Genomic DNA, 13,049 nt, shown 5'->3' on the forward strand with positions numbered 1-13,049 from the left:
GGAGCAGCCCGTGCTCCCTGGGGGAAGGAACCAGGTGGGGGGGTGGGTGAAGAGGGTGCTATGCTCCTGTCAAGGGGGCTGCTGTGGGAGCCTGCAGGGTGGGGGTATGAACAGGCTGGAAATCACTCCCCCCCCCCCCCACGCACTCCAGACCTTAGCTGAGGGGGAGAGAGGTTCCCCATGCCAGTCCTGAGTGTGCAAAGCCTCACACAGCACTTGGCTCCTCCTGTCCAGTGCCCCAGGCTGGAGGGTCTTGGGCTTTCCCGGGGCGCTGGCTCAGCCACAGGCAGTGGGGGAAGGAAGGAAGGAAGGAACCTGCCGGCCAGGCTGTTAGTGAGCGGAGTGCTCCGACCAGGGGCTGGTTCTCCGCTCAGTGCTGGGAGCAGGATGTGCTGTGCCGGGAGCAGCGGGGCAGGGGTGGGATGAAGGGGCAAAGCAGGGAGAGGACAGTGAGAGGGGGAGCACGTAAAGGGTCGATGGGTGGGCAGCAGAGATGGCACACAACCCGCTGGCGCCTGCCTGCACTCTCCAGCCAGTGCAGCTTGCAGTGGGCAGCCAGGGGTGGCTGGAAACAAGATGGGGGCAGGGACCTGCTGGCCAAGAGCTGGCATACAGTGGAGGCTGTGCTGACAGACCAGAAGGGGGAGTAGCTGGCCCTGCCCATTGCAGATTTGCCCTGCCACCAGCCTTGCACACCCTCTGGCATCGTCCGCCACTGGACCCCTTCCCCACTCACCGCTGGTGAGCAGGGATCTGGCCAGCAGCCAAACCCACCTGTACTGATGGGGGTGGGGAGTGAGGGGACAGAAAATATGGGAAAATTTACCCATTATTAAGAAAAAGTTGGGACACCTGCAGGAGGGCTTTAATATGGGACTGTCCCTTTAAAAATGGGACATCTGGTTACCCTAGTCAGGAGGGAAGGTGAAGGAGTTGATTTCATAGAAGGTTTTCAAATGTGCTTTTTCTCCTATGACGCATGGGACTGTCTGTCATAGCCACTTGCGCTGTCTCTGTTTGGGATATAGATCTTGGGGGATGTGCTTTGTCGTAAGATTTAAGGGTAGATTGCTGCGGCTCCATTTTGCCAGGTACAGTTCGGGAGGGGACTTGTTGCAGTATCACCCCTTGGACCAGCTATTCTTTCCCTCCTTGCTTCCCTAGCCCTCAGCCATGTTGTGATAATTTTAGAAGCGGGTGTATCTTGATCATTCAGCCCATGGGGTAACCAGGGGAACCCAATTCTTCTGTGAAATTGTTTGCCTTGTCTTGCTATCCGAGAGAGAGAGATGGTGGGGAAGGGTACATAGATGGGAGACTAGACTCTCTATATGAAGCATCTCTTCCCCCACCCCCCCCATCACACCCGCCGTGGTGTTCATAAAAAAAAAAAAGTTGTATTCTTGCCTCCCAAAACACACTGGCCATATTCATGCTCCCTTCTCTTGCACCCCCACCAAATGTCTACAGATACGTTGGCCCGTATTTATTTAACAAGGGAAAAGGTTTTTTTTTCTCTTTATTTCCCCCACCATGGGGTTGGAGGTGGGGGGTGGAGAAAGAGGGCAAAATTCTTCACTGGGAACAAATCTCATTTTCAAGAGTCCTGACAAAATGAGCCATAAAATTACAATATTTCAAAGCGCTCTGTAATTCCAGTGCAGATGGCTCTTCATCATGGAATCTGAAAGCTCAGAAAATCTAAAACTCATTAGATTAAAATAAACCACCTACTGTGAGGAAGAAAAGCTTATTTATCAATATCAATTTACTTCTGATTACCCTGCTCTGCAATTTGTTATTTTCAGGAATTATGACTTGTGTATTGCTCATGCCAATGTAATTTTTTTTAAAACTTTAGTTTACTTTTCTGTAAAATATATTTATTTTAAACACCTAGCTAGAAACTAGTGGTAGATTCCTGAGCAGGAGAAGCTACTAGCAAATTGTGACAAAAAGTGAACCATTTGTGTTGCAAAAGATTCACAAGTTATTGGAGCTGGGGCTCTGATGCAGTAGTACAATGGGGCAGGGATCTGACCGGGGAGCTGTGGCAGGCACATAGTAGAGGTGGGAAAAACATTCCGTTCATAGAATTGGCCTTGGTTGGAGCTCGACCCGCATTTATGCAGCAGAAGTGGTTTGTACAAACTTTGTACAAGTTCCTTGTCAAGTTGGATCCAAATGTGTTTGCAGTCTGTAGATACTAGTGAATGTTTACAGGCTGCAATTTGCTGATGCTTTTGAAACACAGCTTGCATTCGCAATTAGAGGTCACATGGGGAAACTGGTGTTTTTCAGTAGAACCACTTCTTGGTTCTGTCAAAGCTGACAGGTTCTGTCCCACATGTTCTCACCAGGATTCAACATGAGGTTAATTGAAAGACTAACCATTTAAAAAAAAAAACAATTTCCAGCTGAACTTGGTCATGGTTGCATGGCTTTACTATGCACAAATCTCTGAATAGAAATTCAGTAGGAGGCCATGTCTACACTGCATAACTATGCTGGCATAGGGTATGTCTACATTGCAGCAGCAGAGCTATGGAACCACAGCTGTGTAACTGTAGCATCCTACATCAATGGAAGGGTTCTCTCTGTCAGTGTAGGTAAGCCACTTCTCTGAGGGCTGGTAGCTAGGTCGATAGAAGAATTCTTCTGTCAACCTTGCTGCATTTATAGTGGGGGTTAGGTTGACCTAACTAAGTTTTGTACACAGCATCAAATTGTTCACAGCCTTCAGCAATGTAGTGAGGTCACCTAAGTTTTAGGTGTAGACTAGGCCTTTGATGCAGCCAGTGCCAACAGAAAGAGGAGTTGTGCCGGCATAGCTACATCACTTCTCTAGGCAATGTTTAGCTATGCTGACAGGAGCACTCTTCTATTGGCATAGGAGTGCTTATGCTGGGGTTTTGCTAGCATAGCAATTCAGCTGGGCCTGGGTGTCTTTGTGTACTAGTGAACAAAGTGATGCTGGCACAAGTTTATAGTGTAGACATGGCCTGAGGTGCCATGGGATCACTTGGGATCCAACTTTAATTCTGTGCCAATTTAAGTAGTTAATTCTGGCAGTATCTTAAATAGTTGTCTTAATGCACTTGGTGATTTCCCAGTGATCATCAAAGCTCTGGACAAACATTGACTAAGACAAATGTCCATAGAATTGCTAGAGGTCAAGGGACATCCTTCATTTCTGTCTGAAAGAGGTGCTTGAAGATCAGAACTGAAATCTGATTTGAATCCAAACTTCTACCAAATTTGAAGATGTTTTAGGTTAATTGTTTTGGCTCAAACCCATTATAGAGAAGCTTGAGTATCAAGGCAGATCCAAAGTTTGGGGTCCAGAGTGAGGGGCTTGTCATCTCTAACTGAAGACAGGAGCATAGTACATGCATACTGAAGATCAGAATTTGGCCCTAAATGTTTAAATATGGGTTAGAAAGTGTAGAGAAGCCCAATTTAAAGTTGTCTTTTGTCTGTCTGTCTGTGAGTCCCATGCCATGGTTCTGTATGTGGCTATCTAATAACAGAGTTTTACAAAGGAAATTCTCCTCTCATAGCCTACTGATGTTTCTGTATGTGTGTGTGGTTTTTTTTAACATCCCTGATTCATACCATGATTCCATTGTGGATATTTTGTTGTTGTCATTGCTGATGTGTTTCCCCATTTAGGGGTCTTTCTGTCTACATTTTAAAGACCATCATCATGTTGAAGTCTCCATGGGTTAGGAAGAGGGACGTGTTTTCCACTCCCTTTGTTCCTCAATAATTGGGAACAGAAGGGAGAGAGAGAGAGCCAGGTGTGATGGGAAAATCACTGCAATGGTGGCAGTCAGAATGCCACTGCAGAAGAAGCCTCCTTGACAGGTGGATGAATGCCACATGCGCACACACACACAGATCCCTATTGGGTTGCCAGTGATCTTTTTTTGTCTTTTCTAAAGGAAGCAAATACCATTAGTGGGTAGCCCCAGCTGTCGTTTTCCAGCTGCAATTATTCTGTGGATGGGGGGAGGGGGAAAGGGCATGGGGCGGAGGCTCTTTAATTGCTTGATGTGCGTCTAGAGAGGTGGTTTGGGGAAGGGGACTGAAAAGAGCTGTTTACTGAGCAGTTCCTCACACACAAGCCATTTGGGAGACATTTTTGATTTATACTTTCATTTCTTCTTTATGCTCTTGGAACAGCATGCAGCAAACAGAAAGACTGACACTGTAAATTAAAGACACAAATATTGTGGTGGTGTTCGGGAAAGAGAAGACCAGGTGGGGGAAAGGGAGGCGGCGATTGTAGGTTTGGGATTATAAAAATGCCAGCAGCAGCCCAAATGTTTCTGCATGGCTGCCAACAGGGCACAGGCAATGCAGAAACTGCTGCTGTTCTGACGAAGGCAATTAAGGGTACTTTGTATGTATAACAACTCCTCTCGCACAGAAGTGTCCCAACAGTGCATTTAAAATAACCAATACAGGTGCACAGCCCTATAAACTGCCACTTCCCAGCCTGATAACAATACACAGAACAGCAAATCCAGACGTGGCATATGCGGGTGCATCAAGTCCATAATTCTTCTAGATGAATCGCTGGCAGCTTCTCCACCACTTGTTGCCAATTTCACCTTGATTAATTTACAGTGACGGCATGGAGTGGGGACCTGGAGATGGGCCTTCTGGGGTGACTGCAAGTCAATGTAACTAAGTGAAGACTGAGTCCCTTGAAAGAACATTTTTATCATTGCACGCTCTGCCCCATAACAACAGGCTTCTGAACCAAAGGCAGAGATGAGCTATAGTGATTTCTAGGTAGGCACTGAGCCAAGACCATAAACCCAGAAGATGTCCTACTACTAATTGGAGCCCCAATCCTGCTATCTGGCCCATGTGGGTAGAAAGTCAGTGAGGCTCTACGCTGTGTGAATGTAGATCTGATTGAAGGCTTGGGGCCTGTTATCTAAAATGCTACCCCCACTTCTAGCTAAGGTAATCAGGGTGCTGCATATGTCACAATAAAACTCTCACATTTCTCTATCAGAATATGCAGCACAGAGTCACCACTGTAGACCTAGGAACGACTGAAAGGAAAAGGCTCTGAGTAAGGGGCTAATATTGTCTCGCTAAAAGTCTCTGTGGGAGCACAGATGAACACGTGTAGCAAAATGGGTGGCACTGGGGAGTGAGTTGTACATCTTCGAAGCACACCATAATTGGGTGGTCAGAGCATCAAAGTCTGAGCAGAAGTTTCAAGTAACGTGCTGAGCAGGTGTGTCTGTGTCACCCTCTAGTGGCTGGATTGCTTAGCAGCTTGAGTCTACTACTGCCCCTAAGCTAATGGAGCTTGTCATTTAACTTAAACAGTAGCGCCTCCTGCTTTTAGATCCAGAGGTCGCAGGTTCAGTTCCCTCAGATGACCCATCCAGAGCCCTTATTAGCTTTATATATACAAGAAACTATATTTCTACAGCGAATTCTTTTAGCAAAGAATCTCTTTCAGGGACAAAGCACAATTAAATATTCTCTCCAATGCAGAATTTTAAAGTTCTCCCTTGAAATTCCTAAATCCACAATATCAAAACAAAACCGTCTCTGGAAACCAGTGTGGAGAAATGCAATATTAATGAAGACAATCAAAATGGCATTTCAAGCAATTACTTATGTAATGAAAAAGTGACTTAGAATATACAACATTCAGATTATCATTCAATTTAAAAGGGAGGCTGTCAACTGTCTTTATTTCTAAATAATTTGAATGGTTTTTCCACTGACAGTTGTTTTAGAGAAACACTCTGAGAAGCTGGAAAATAACATTTCACCCTCTCTGGCTTGTGGTCGCCCCAGTTCAAAACCACAAACACAGTTTCCTCCTCTTGTGAGTCTCATGCAGCAGACGGCAGCAGGATGGGATGTTTTGTTGACGTCTCCATTTGGGCCACAGCAGCATCCTCTCTGGTGCCAGCAAAACATGTGCTGCTCTGGAATTAGGGTTACTTGACTGCATGCTGGAAAGGGACACTCGTACTTTGGTTATGATGTGTCACGCCACAATGGCAATGCTTTAAAGGGGACCTGCAATGGAAGAAAATGGGTTTGTGGCTTTTTGGGTTTTCCTCAGCCTTGTAATGTCCAGCCTTGTAGGTTGTGGGGGGAGGGAGGGAGTAGAAGGCACTAAGAGGGGCTTGTGACAGAGTGCTTGGGAATAGCAGCTGAGCCAGCACTCTGGTCACTGCAGCTCTAATTAATTACAGCAGAGCAGATCTCACTTAAGAAGAGCTGCGCCTAACTGATGGATGAGGAGAACTAAATGGCTAATTAAGCCATCAGGCAGATGGTACAAAAGGCACGGGAAGGAAGTGGAATGGGAAGAAGCAGATTGTTTCCCCCTGCTTGTCTCAGGAGCTGAGGGCTCCCAGGGGCTGTAGGTGTAAAGCTCTGTAGTGTACCAGGGTTATGGGAATCCACACGGTAAACAAACTGCATGGGGTGTTTTACCAGCAAAAAGGTCTCCGAGCTGTGTGTGTGGACTTGAGCAGAGGCAGAAGTGAGCAGGACCTGTCACACAGCTTAAGATTGGTGTGTGTGGGGTGGTTTGTTGCAGGTCTTGTCTAGCCTGTTTTTCCTGGTTGACTCTATGAGGACTGAACTGGTAAGAAATACCATGCAAGTGAAACCTGATGAATTGAGAGAGAGAATTTATTTATATTCGAACACTTCAGACTTTTGTTAATATCTATAGCTCAGATGACTGAAACATTTGGGAAAAATACTAGCTTATTTAAGATTCAACATGCCTGCTCCTTCAGTTAAAGACTGAGAACTCTCAGTTCACATCTGAGACCTCCACCGAGGTTCATGATTTCCAAAGGTTACATTTTAGAAAATAAAAAAGGCAGAATTGATCCCAGTTTTTTCCTGAAGTACAGTGTTGCTGCCTATAGCATATCCTTGAGTGCTCTAGTTTTATGAACCAGATAATGGTGTATTCATCACTTCCCTTGGAGGGAGCTATTCCACACTTTTGTCTAATAGGGAGCACTTCCATTTCTAATAGCGATGAGGGGGCATCACAAGTTTTGGCTTTTCAGATTAGCATGGATCCTTTAGCAAACTAACTGGACTCTTTTAGTTCTGTGCTGGTGGGCTGGAAATCTCCGCTTCCAGTCCCCGCTGGACAGGTGAATGAAAAATGGGAAAATCAATAAATGAACGCTTACATAGCTTTCCATTTTTAAATTAATGTTAGTGCCCAAACCTTCCTTACTACTGGGTGCACCATCTCTTGCTTATTTTCATTGTGTTATTTTCTAGTCTCCTTTGGTCTATGTTGTGATGTTCCTTTAGAGAAAGAGAAGGGAGGATGCTCTTTGGCTGAGGGTGTGTGAATAGTATCCTGGAAACTTTCATCACAAATGAGGGAGAAAAGCATAAAAATTGGTCTACGATCAAGAGAGAGAGCCCCTAGTATGTTCATAACTCTGGCTGCTTGCAACCTGGGTTGAAGGTGCTGACAGTTGAGCTGTCCCTGGCTGACCCTTAGCAGAACCACAACCGAAGTCCCTCTTATTGCATTGTGATCACTCTCTGCCCCACCCCACCGCCAGTGCAAGCTACTAGCTGAATTAAAAGCCTTGCTGGATTCCATGTGAGTTCACCACCTGCTTGGTCACAGCAGCAGGTTTGAAAAAGCAGCAATACTGAGGGAAAGGATTCAGGTGTACGGGATTAGTGAGAGTGGGGCAATTTGCACCTTGCATGGCCTTTAGGAATGGAAGAGCATGATGAGAAGAGGAAGTTTTGTCCTGTGATGGGCTAAATATATGGGTAATAGCACTGGAAGTTGCTCAGTGGGTTTGATCCTGCAAGATGCTGAGCACTTTGGTGGCAATTGAGAAAGGAGCACATAAGCACCCGCTTAACTTTTATGCACATGAGCAGCCCTTGAGAAGTGAGGCATGTGCTTAAGTGAGTTATTGTAACATGCAGGATTGACTTCAATGTCTTGTTGTGTAGGAAATCTTCCCAGAATTCAAGTGGGACAGAGACTTTCAGGGCCCTTGCAGCTCGAGACACAAGTTATGTCAATTTTGGCAAGAAGGTGACACCTCCCCCTTATCCCCCCTCCAGCAAATAACTTGATGATGATAATATAGATTCATTGGCCCATACACTGAGCTGTCATAAGGTGAGGTGACGCAAACCAAATGCGAATATGCAGTCTGGAGCGAGGGGGGAGAGAGAGAGAGCCTCTATATGATGAGATGCCATCTTACAGATAACTCATTAAAGTAAGGTCCTGTCTGCCTGTTTGTGGTGGTTGCAGTCCAAGTGGGAGTTCCCCATATCAAAGCACTTCATCCAGGATCCACTGCTTTATTAATCTATCCCTTGAGTACAACAGGTGTTACATGAAATGAAGTTTAGTGCATTTTAGTAGCTATATACATGCTTTTATGTCAAACTCCAATTACTGGACCAGATCCCCGTTAGCCTAAGCCAGTGTAGCTCTGTTGAAGACTGTGGGGAATGCTGATTTACAACAGCTGAGGATCTTGGCCTTAATTTTACAGCATCCAGAAATGTGGTCAGTGATGTACAGATAGATCAGTCGGACATGGGGCCTATCCCCAACCACTCAGTCTAAATAAGGCCCCCAGCCCCTCAAAGGAGAATCCTTACCCATGCTGAATCAGTGGGACTCCATGGTGGCTTGAGTCTGCCTAATTAGATTGTTTGCAGGATGTAAGATACTAGACAAGACGCAACAAGAGATCATAGCAAAGGAAGGAGTGGTAAGGTGGGATGGGGATGAGAATGGTTACAAATAAGTATACTTGATGGTTACATATACATTTTTGGGTTTTTTTCAGTTTAAATGTATATACATACACACATACTCTCCGTTTGTGCATAATACCTGCATAATGTATACTTGTCTCCAGGACAGTATATATTTTGCTATCAATCATATAATTCAATTTTATTTTGATCTCATTTTAAAATACAAATTTTCTGTGGTTTGGAGGTTTTTGAGTTTTTTTTCCCCTCCCCTTTGTATCTTTTATTTAATCATCTGAAAACAATGTAAGCATCTGACCATTCTAACCATTTCTGTTTGCATTTTTAATTCTGTGGTTTCATTGTAAGAAGCCATGTGCTCTGTTAATACTAGCCTGGGAAATTCTAGAAGCTAAGTGGGGTGCTAGAGTGCTTATTTGCATGCTAATGTATTCAATGTTCTTCCAGCTCATAACTATTTCACAGCAGTGCTGGTGTTTGAGAGCTTTGGGTGTGCTCATGTGTTCTCTGCTGTTTTCTACATTGTACTTCTAAATTCCTAGTGATTTTTTAGTGATTCCAGTCCTGGTCTCCCACACAGTTCTGCCAGTACAACTTGATAACTCACTGCTATACCAATACTGGGCTCCCATACCACACTGCAACACAACTTTAATCCTGACCTCCAGCGTTTCACAGCTACCCCAACCCTCTCCTTCCTAACAATGTGTCCTGTGCATCTCAGCCCAGACATGCAGCCCCCCTGCTGCGCCAGTCTGGAGAGCTGTCTCCTGAGCAGACACTGCTGATCATGCTGAACTGTGTAATGATTCTTATGATGTGAGCAAACATCTACTGGAGACTAAGAATAAAACATTGCTCTCCTTTTGATTTGTGACATGAGCAGTCATTTGACGCTGGTTTCCCGCTACAATGGGACAAATTCATCCTTGGTGTAACTCCATAGAATTAAATCAGGGATGACTCTGACCCATTACTTTTAACCCTTCAATTCCCACACTTGGTTTGCATGTCAGTGTGCGAGGTGGGGGAGGAATGAGGTCTGCCATAGAACACACTTGTATGGCATACAGTCATAAGGCTACTGCCTCTAATACTTCTAGACATACCCTGATTGGATCAGGACAGTTAAGAGTAGTAAAGTATTTTGTCCTAATGCTATTCAACTGAAAGGAGGAATTTGGAAAGCAATGGCTTGTCAATCACAGTGGAACTGTGTAAAGAAAGCCGGGTTTGGACTATCTGGAGCAGGAAGGTGGTAACCACTCTTTGCTATAGGAGCCTGTCCCTGGAATACAGGGTTTTGTTCCTGTCACCTCAGTAAACACTAGACAGATTCCAATAACTATTATGAAATAACTAATGAAGCAGGGTTATAAGAGCTAAATATAGTTTGGGATGCTGAAGGGAGACCTGCTGACTGTAAGTGTAGAATTTAAAACCAAAGAGGGAGAGGAGTGGTTTAGAATAATTCAAAAGGCTATAAATAGGAGGAATGAAATTTAAAATGAGCAAACAAAAATTGTCTGGGCATCAGGAAAGGTTTTCCTAACAGTGAGATCTCTGATTGGGGGGGGGGAAGAATCTCCCAAAGGAAACAGCAAAAGTCCTTTCTCTTGGGACATGTACAGTTGCTTTTAATGCAATATTAAACTGTAAGGTCCAATCCTGTATAACCAGAGTTATGGACAAGATAATTGGATGTAGGTCTCTTGTATCTCCATGATGCTGTGTAATTTAGCATTATGGACCTGATCAGTACTTGCCGTGGCTTATAGATATCTCTGTTCACCATCATCTGAATGCCCACCAAGAGGCACCCTTCTGCTTCCTGTGCCCAAACAACATATCACCAGGCACTGCCAGCTTTAACCAGTTTCTTGGGTGAGGTTGGTGATGACTGCGGGATGGGCAGCAGTAACTGTCAGATGGTATTTTTCATGGACTGACTATTTCTCTGTCTCCCCATACTTGTTGCGTGGGGTGAAGGCTGAGGCTTTTAGGGATTACCCATCTCCTAATAGAATGACCCTGGTTTATCTCCTTCAGCCAATAAGTTTTGGACGTGCTGCCTGGGTGCGTGGTAATTGTGTTTGCAATGTCGTTGCTGTAACCCATGTTGGGAAGGGATTTTGCCCCCCATCTTAGCTGCACAAGTGTGCTTTGGGGGAAAGATGTCATCCACAAAATTGACTAGACTTGAAATATTTAATTTGCCTCTCCTCTTCTTTGTCAGGAACCATGAAGTGTCACTTTGCTGCCAGCAACTTTCTGCTCTTCCTCTTGATCTGGGAGCTCGTCTGTTTGGGTAAGTAAAGTTTCTCTCTGTTCGGTTATCCTTCTTTCCTTTTCCCTGACCCATCTTTCTATTTCAAGCTTTGTGGTAGCACTTAAACCCCCAGACATGCAGCTGTTAAGCTTTTTATCTCTGGGGGCACAAAGACTTCATCTTTCTACTGCGTATGTGATCTCTCTAGCCAGCTACACTGTGATTGAACCTATTGTTACACAGATGCCTTTAAGGAAAGTCACAGAAGAAACCAGCCACCACTCCAGAAAATTGGGGCTGGGCAGTACATAGATGCTAAGTGCTGTGGGGCTGGGGCTGTCTTATGTGTTTATATGCATAGTATGATGGGGCCCGGCTCTGTGATTGGGGTCCCTAGGCACTACCACAAGAAAATAATTATTATATTGGGGGGGGGGTTTCAGTTCTGATTGAGTCTGTCAGTTGTTGATAGTTGATGCTTATCTGCCAACAGGGTTTGCTGTCACAGTAGTCCTAAAAGAGAATCAGGACCTGCAGTTTTATGTCCGTTTCACACTGTGATATGTTAGACTGAGAGAGGGAAATATGTTCCCTTATGAAAATAAGACCTACTTAGAAACTACATGCAGTGTGTACCTTGTTTGTTGCATATTGTTCTGCTGGAAGGTATTGAATGAGGTGTCAAAATCCTTGCAGACTTTCACACATTACAGATGCATAGAGCCCTGAGCAGATACAACATTTGTATCCGCAAACACAGTCTGTGGCTATAAAGTGGATACCCGCGGATTTGCAGGGCTCTGCAGATACATGCCAAACCAGCTGGCAGCTCCTGCGGGCAGTTTTTGTACCAATGTTGGTAGTGGGTGTTTACTCTCTGTTTATGCACTGTGGACCAACTCCATCCCAGATAGTGTACAGCATGCTGTTCCGTCCCAGCCTCCACTGACCAGTTTTCAGACTTAGAGGGCAGCATTGGGCCACTAAGGAGATGTCAACACAGGGATAAAAAACCCATGGCTGGCCAGTCAGCTGACTCTGGCTCGTGGGGCTCAGGCTCCAGGGCTGTTTGAGCTCGGGCTGGAGTGTGAGCTGTGAGATCCTGTCAGGGTGGAGGGGCTCAGAGCTCAGGCTCCAGCAATTTTTAGGCCCTGTGAGCCCGAGTCAGCTGGCCCGGGCCAACCACGGCCATGCTGTGGGGCTTTAATCCCCAAGTGGCACTAGAAAGAACTGTAGGTTAAATACTTCATCATCTGGCATGTGGGAGGGTGTTAAGTGTGTTACACCCATTGTCTTGCATCATGCCTCTCGCTGGCAGGCAATCAGCTGAGCTGTTGAACGTGGCCATTCATGCTTAAAGAGGGAACTTTGGCTAGGGTGGTGAGAGCTCCCCCATAGGTTTCAGTCCGTTTTACCCAGGGGCTGTCATGTTTCAGCAGGCTCACCCTTCCTCTGGAGTGGATCTCCTTGGACACGCCACACACATTTGGTAGCCTGAGGGTGCTGGCAGCAGAACTCAGGCTGGATGCAGAGCACCTGAGGATCTGGCCCACTGACTTCATCTTTTGTTAAACAAACTTGCAAGCGGTTTTACATCACTAACGTTCAACAAACCAAAGTACTGAGACAAATAAGCAAAGTGACACCTTGCCACAGGGTGATCGGCCCTTTTAAGAGGGAGCAGGGCCTACTGCCCTTGTGATTCCTCCTGACTGCCCCCCAAATAGGCTGAGGAGAGTCACCTGGGTTCTGACGGAGGAGACCAGGAGAGTCAGAGTCCGAGGTGGGAGAGAAGTGTCTGAGTGCAGACCTAGAGAATCAGGTAGGTGAGAGCTGCTGGAGTAGGGAAGGCGTGACCCAGGACAGAAGAGCAGCAGAGAGCTGTCAAGAGGTGCTTGGGAGAAAGCTCCAAGGGACCCAAGAGAGAGGATTTCTGATGAGACCTGGTAAAGAGCTGCTCTTTGGAACTGACCAAAGCTGGAATCTGACAAGC

At 45.6% G+C, this 13,049-nt stretch overlaps 1 protein-coding gene across 13 annotated transcripts in view; it reads left to right on the forward strand.

Moving 5' to 3' along the window:
- The window catches only part of CDH23 (cadherin related 23), a 509,234-nt gene that overhangs the window by 15,073 nt on the left and 481,112 nt on the right, over positions 1–13,049 (forward strand). For all 13 annotated transcript variants that reach the window (XR_005582753.1, XR_005582754.1, XM_039481222.1 and 10 more), the window contains exon 2: positions 11,024–11,095. Coding sequence is in view for 11 of the 13 variants with exons in the window: in XM_039481222.1 (XP_039337156.1) it covers positions 11,029–11,095 (67 nt within the window). In the remaining 2 variants the exon portion in view is untranslated. The remainder of the gene's footprint in view (positions 1–11,023; positions 11,096–13,049) is intronic.

The sequence above is a fragment of the Mauremys reevesii genome, linkage group 7 (genome assembly GCF_016161935.1).
Source record: "Mauremys reevesii isolate NIE-2019 linkage group 7, ASM1616193v1, whole genome shotgun sequence".
In the NCBI taxonomy this organism is placed as follows: domain Eukaryota; kingdom Metazoa; phylum Chordata; order Testudines; family Geoemydidae; genus Mauremys; species Mauremys reevesii.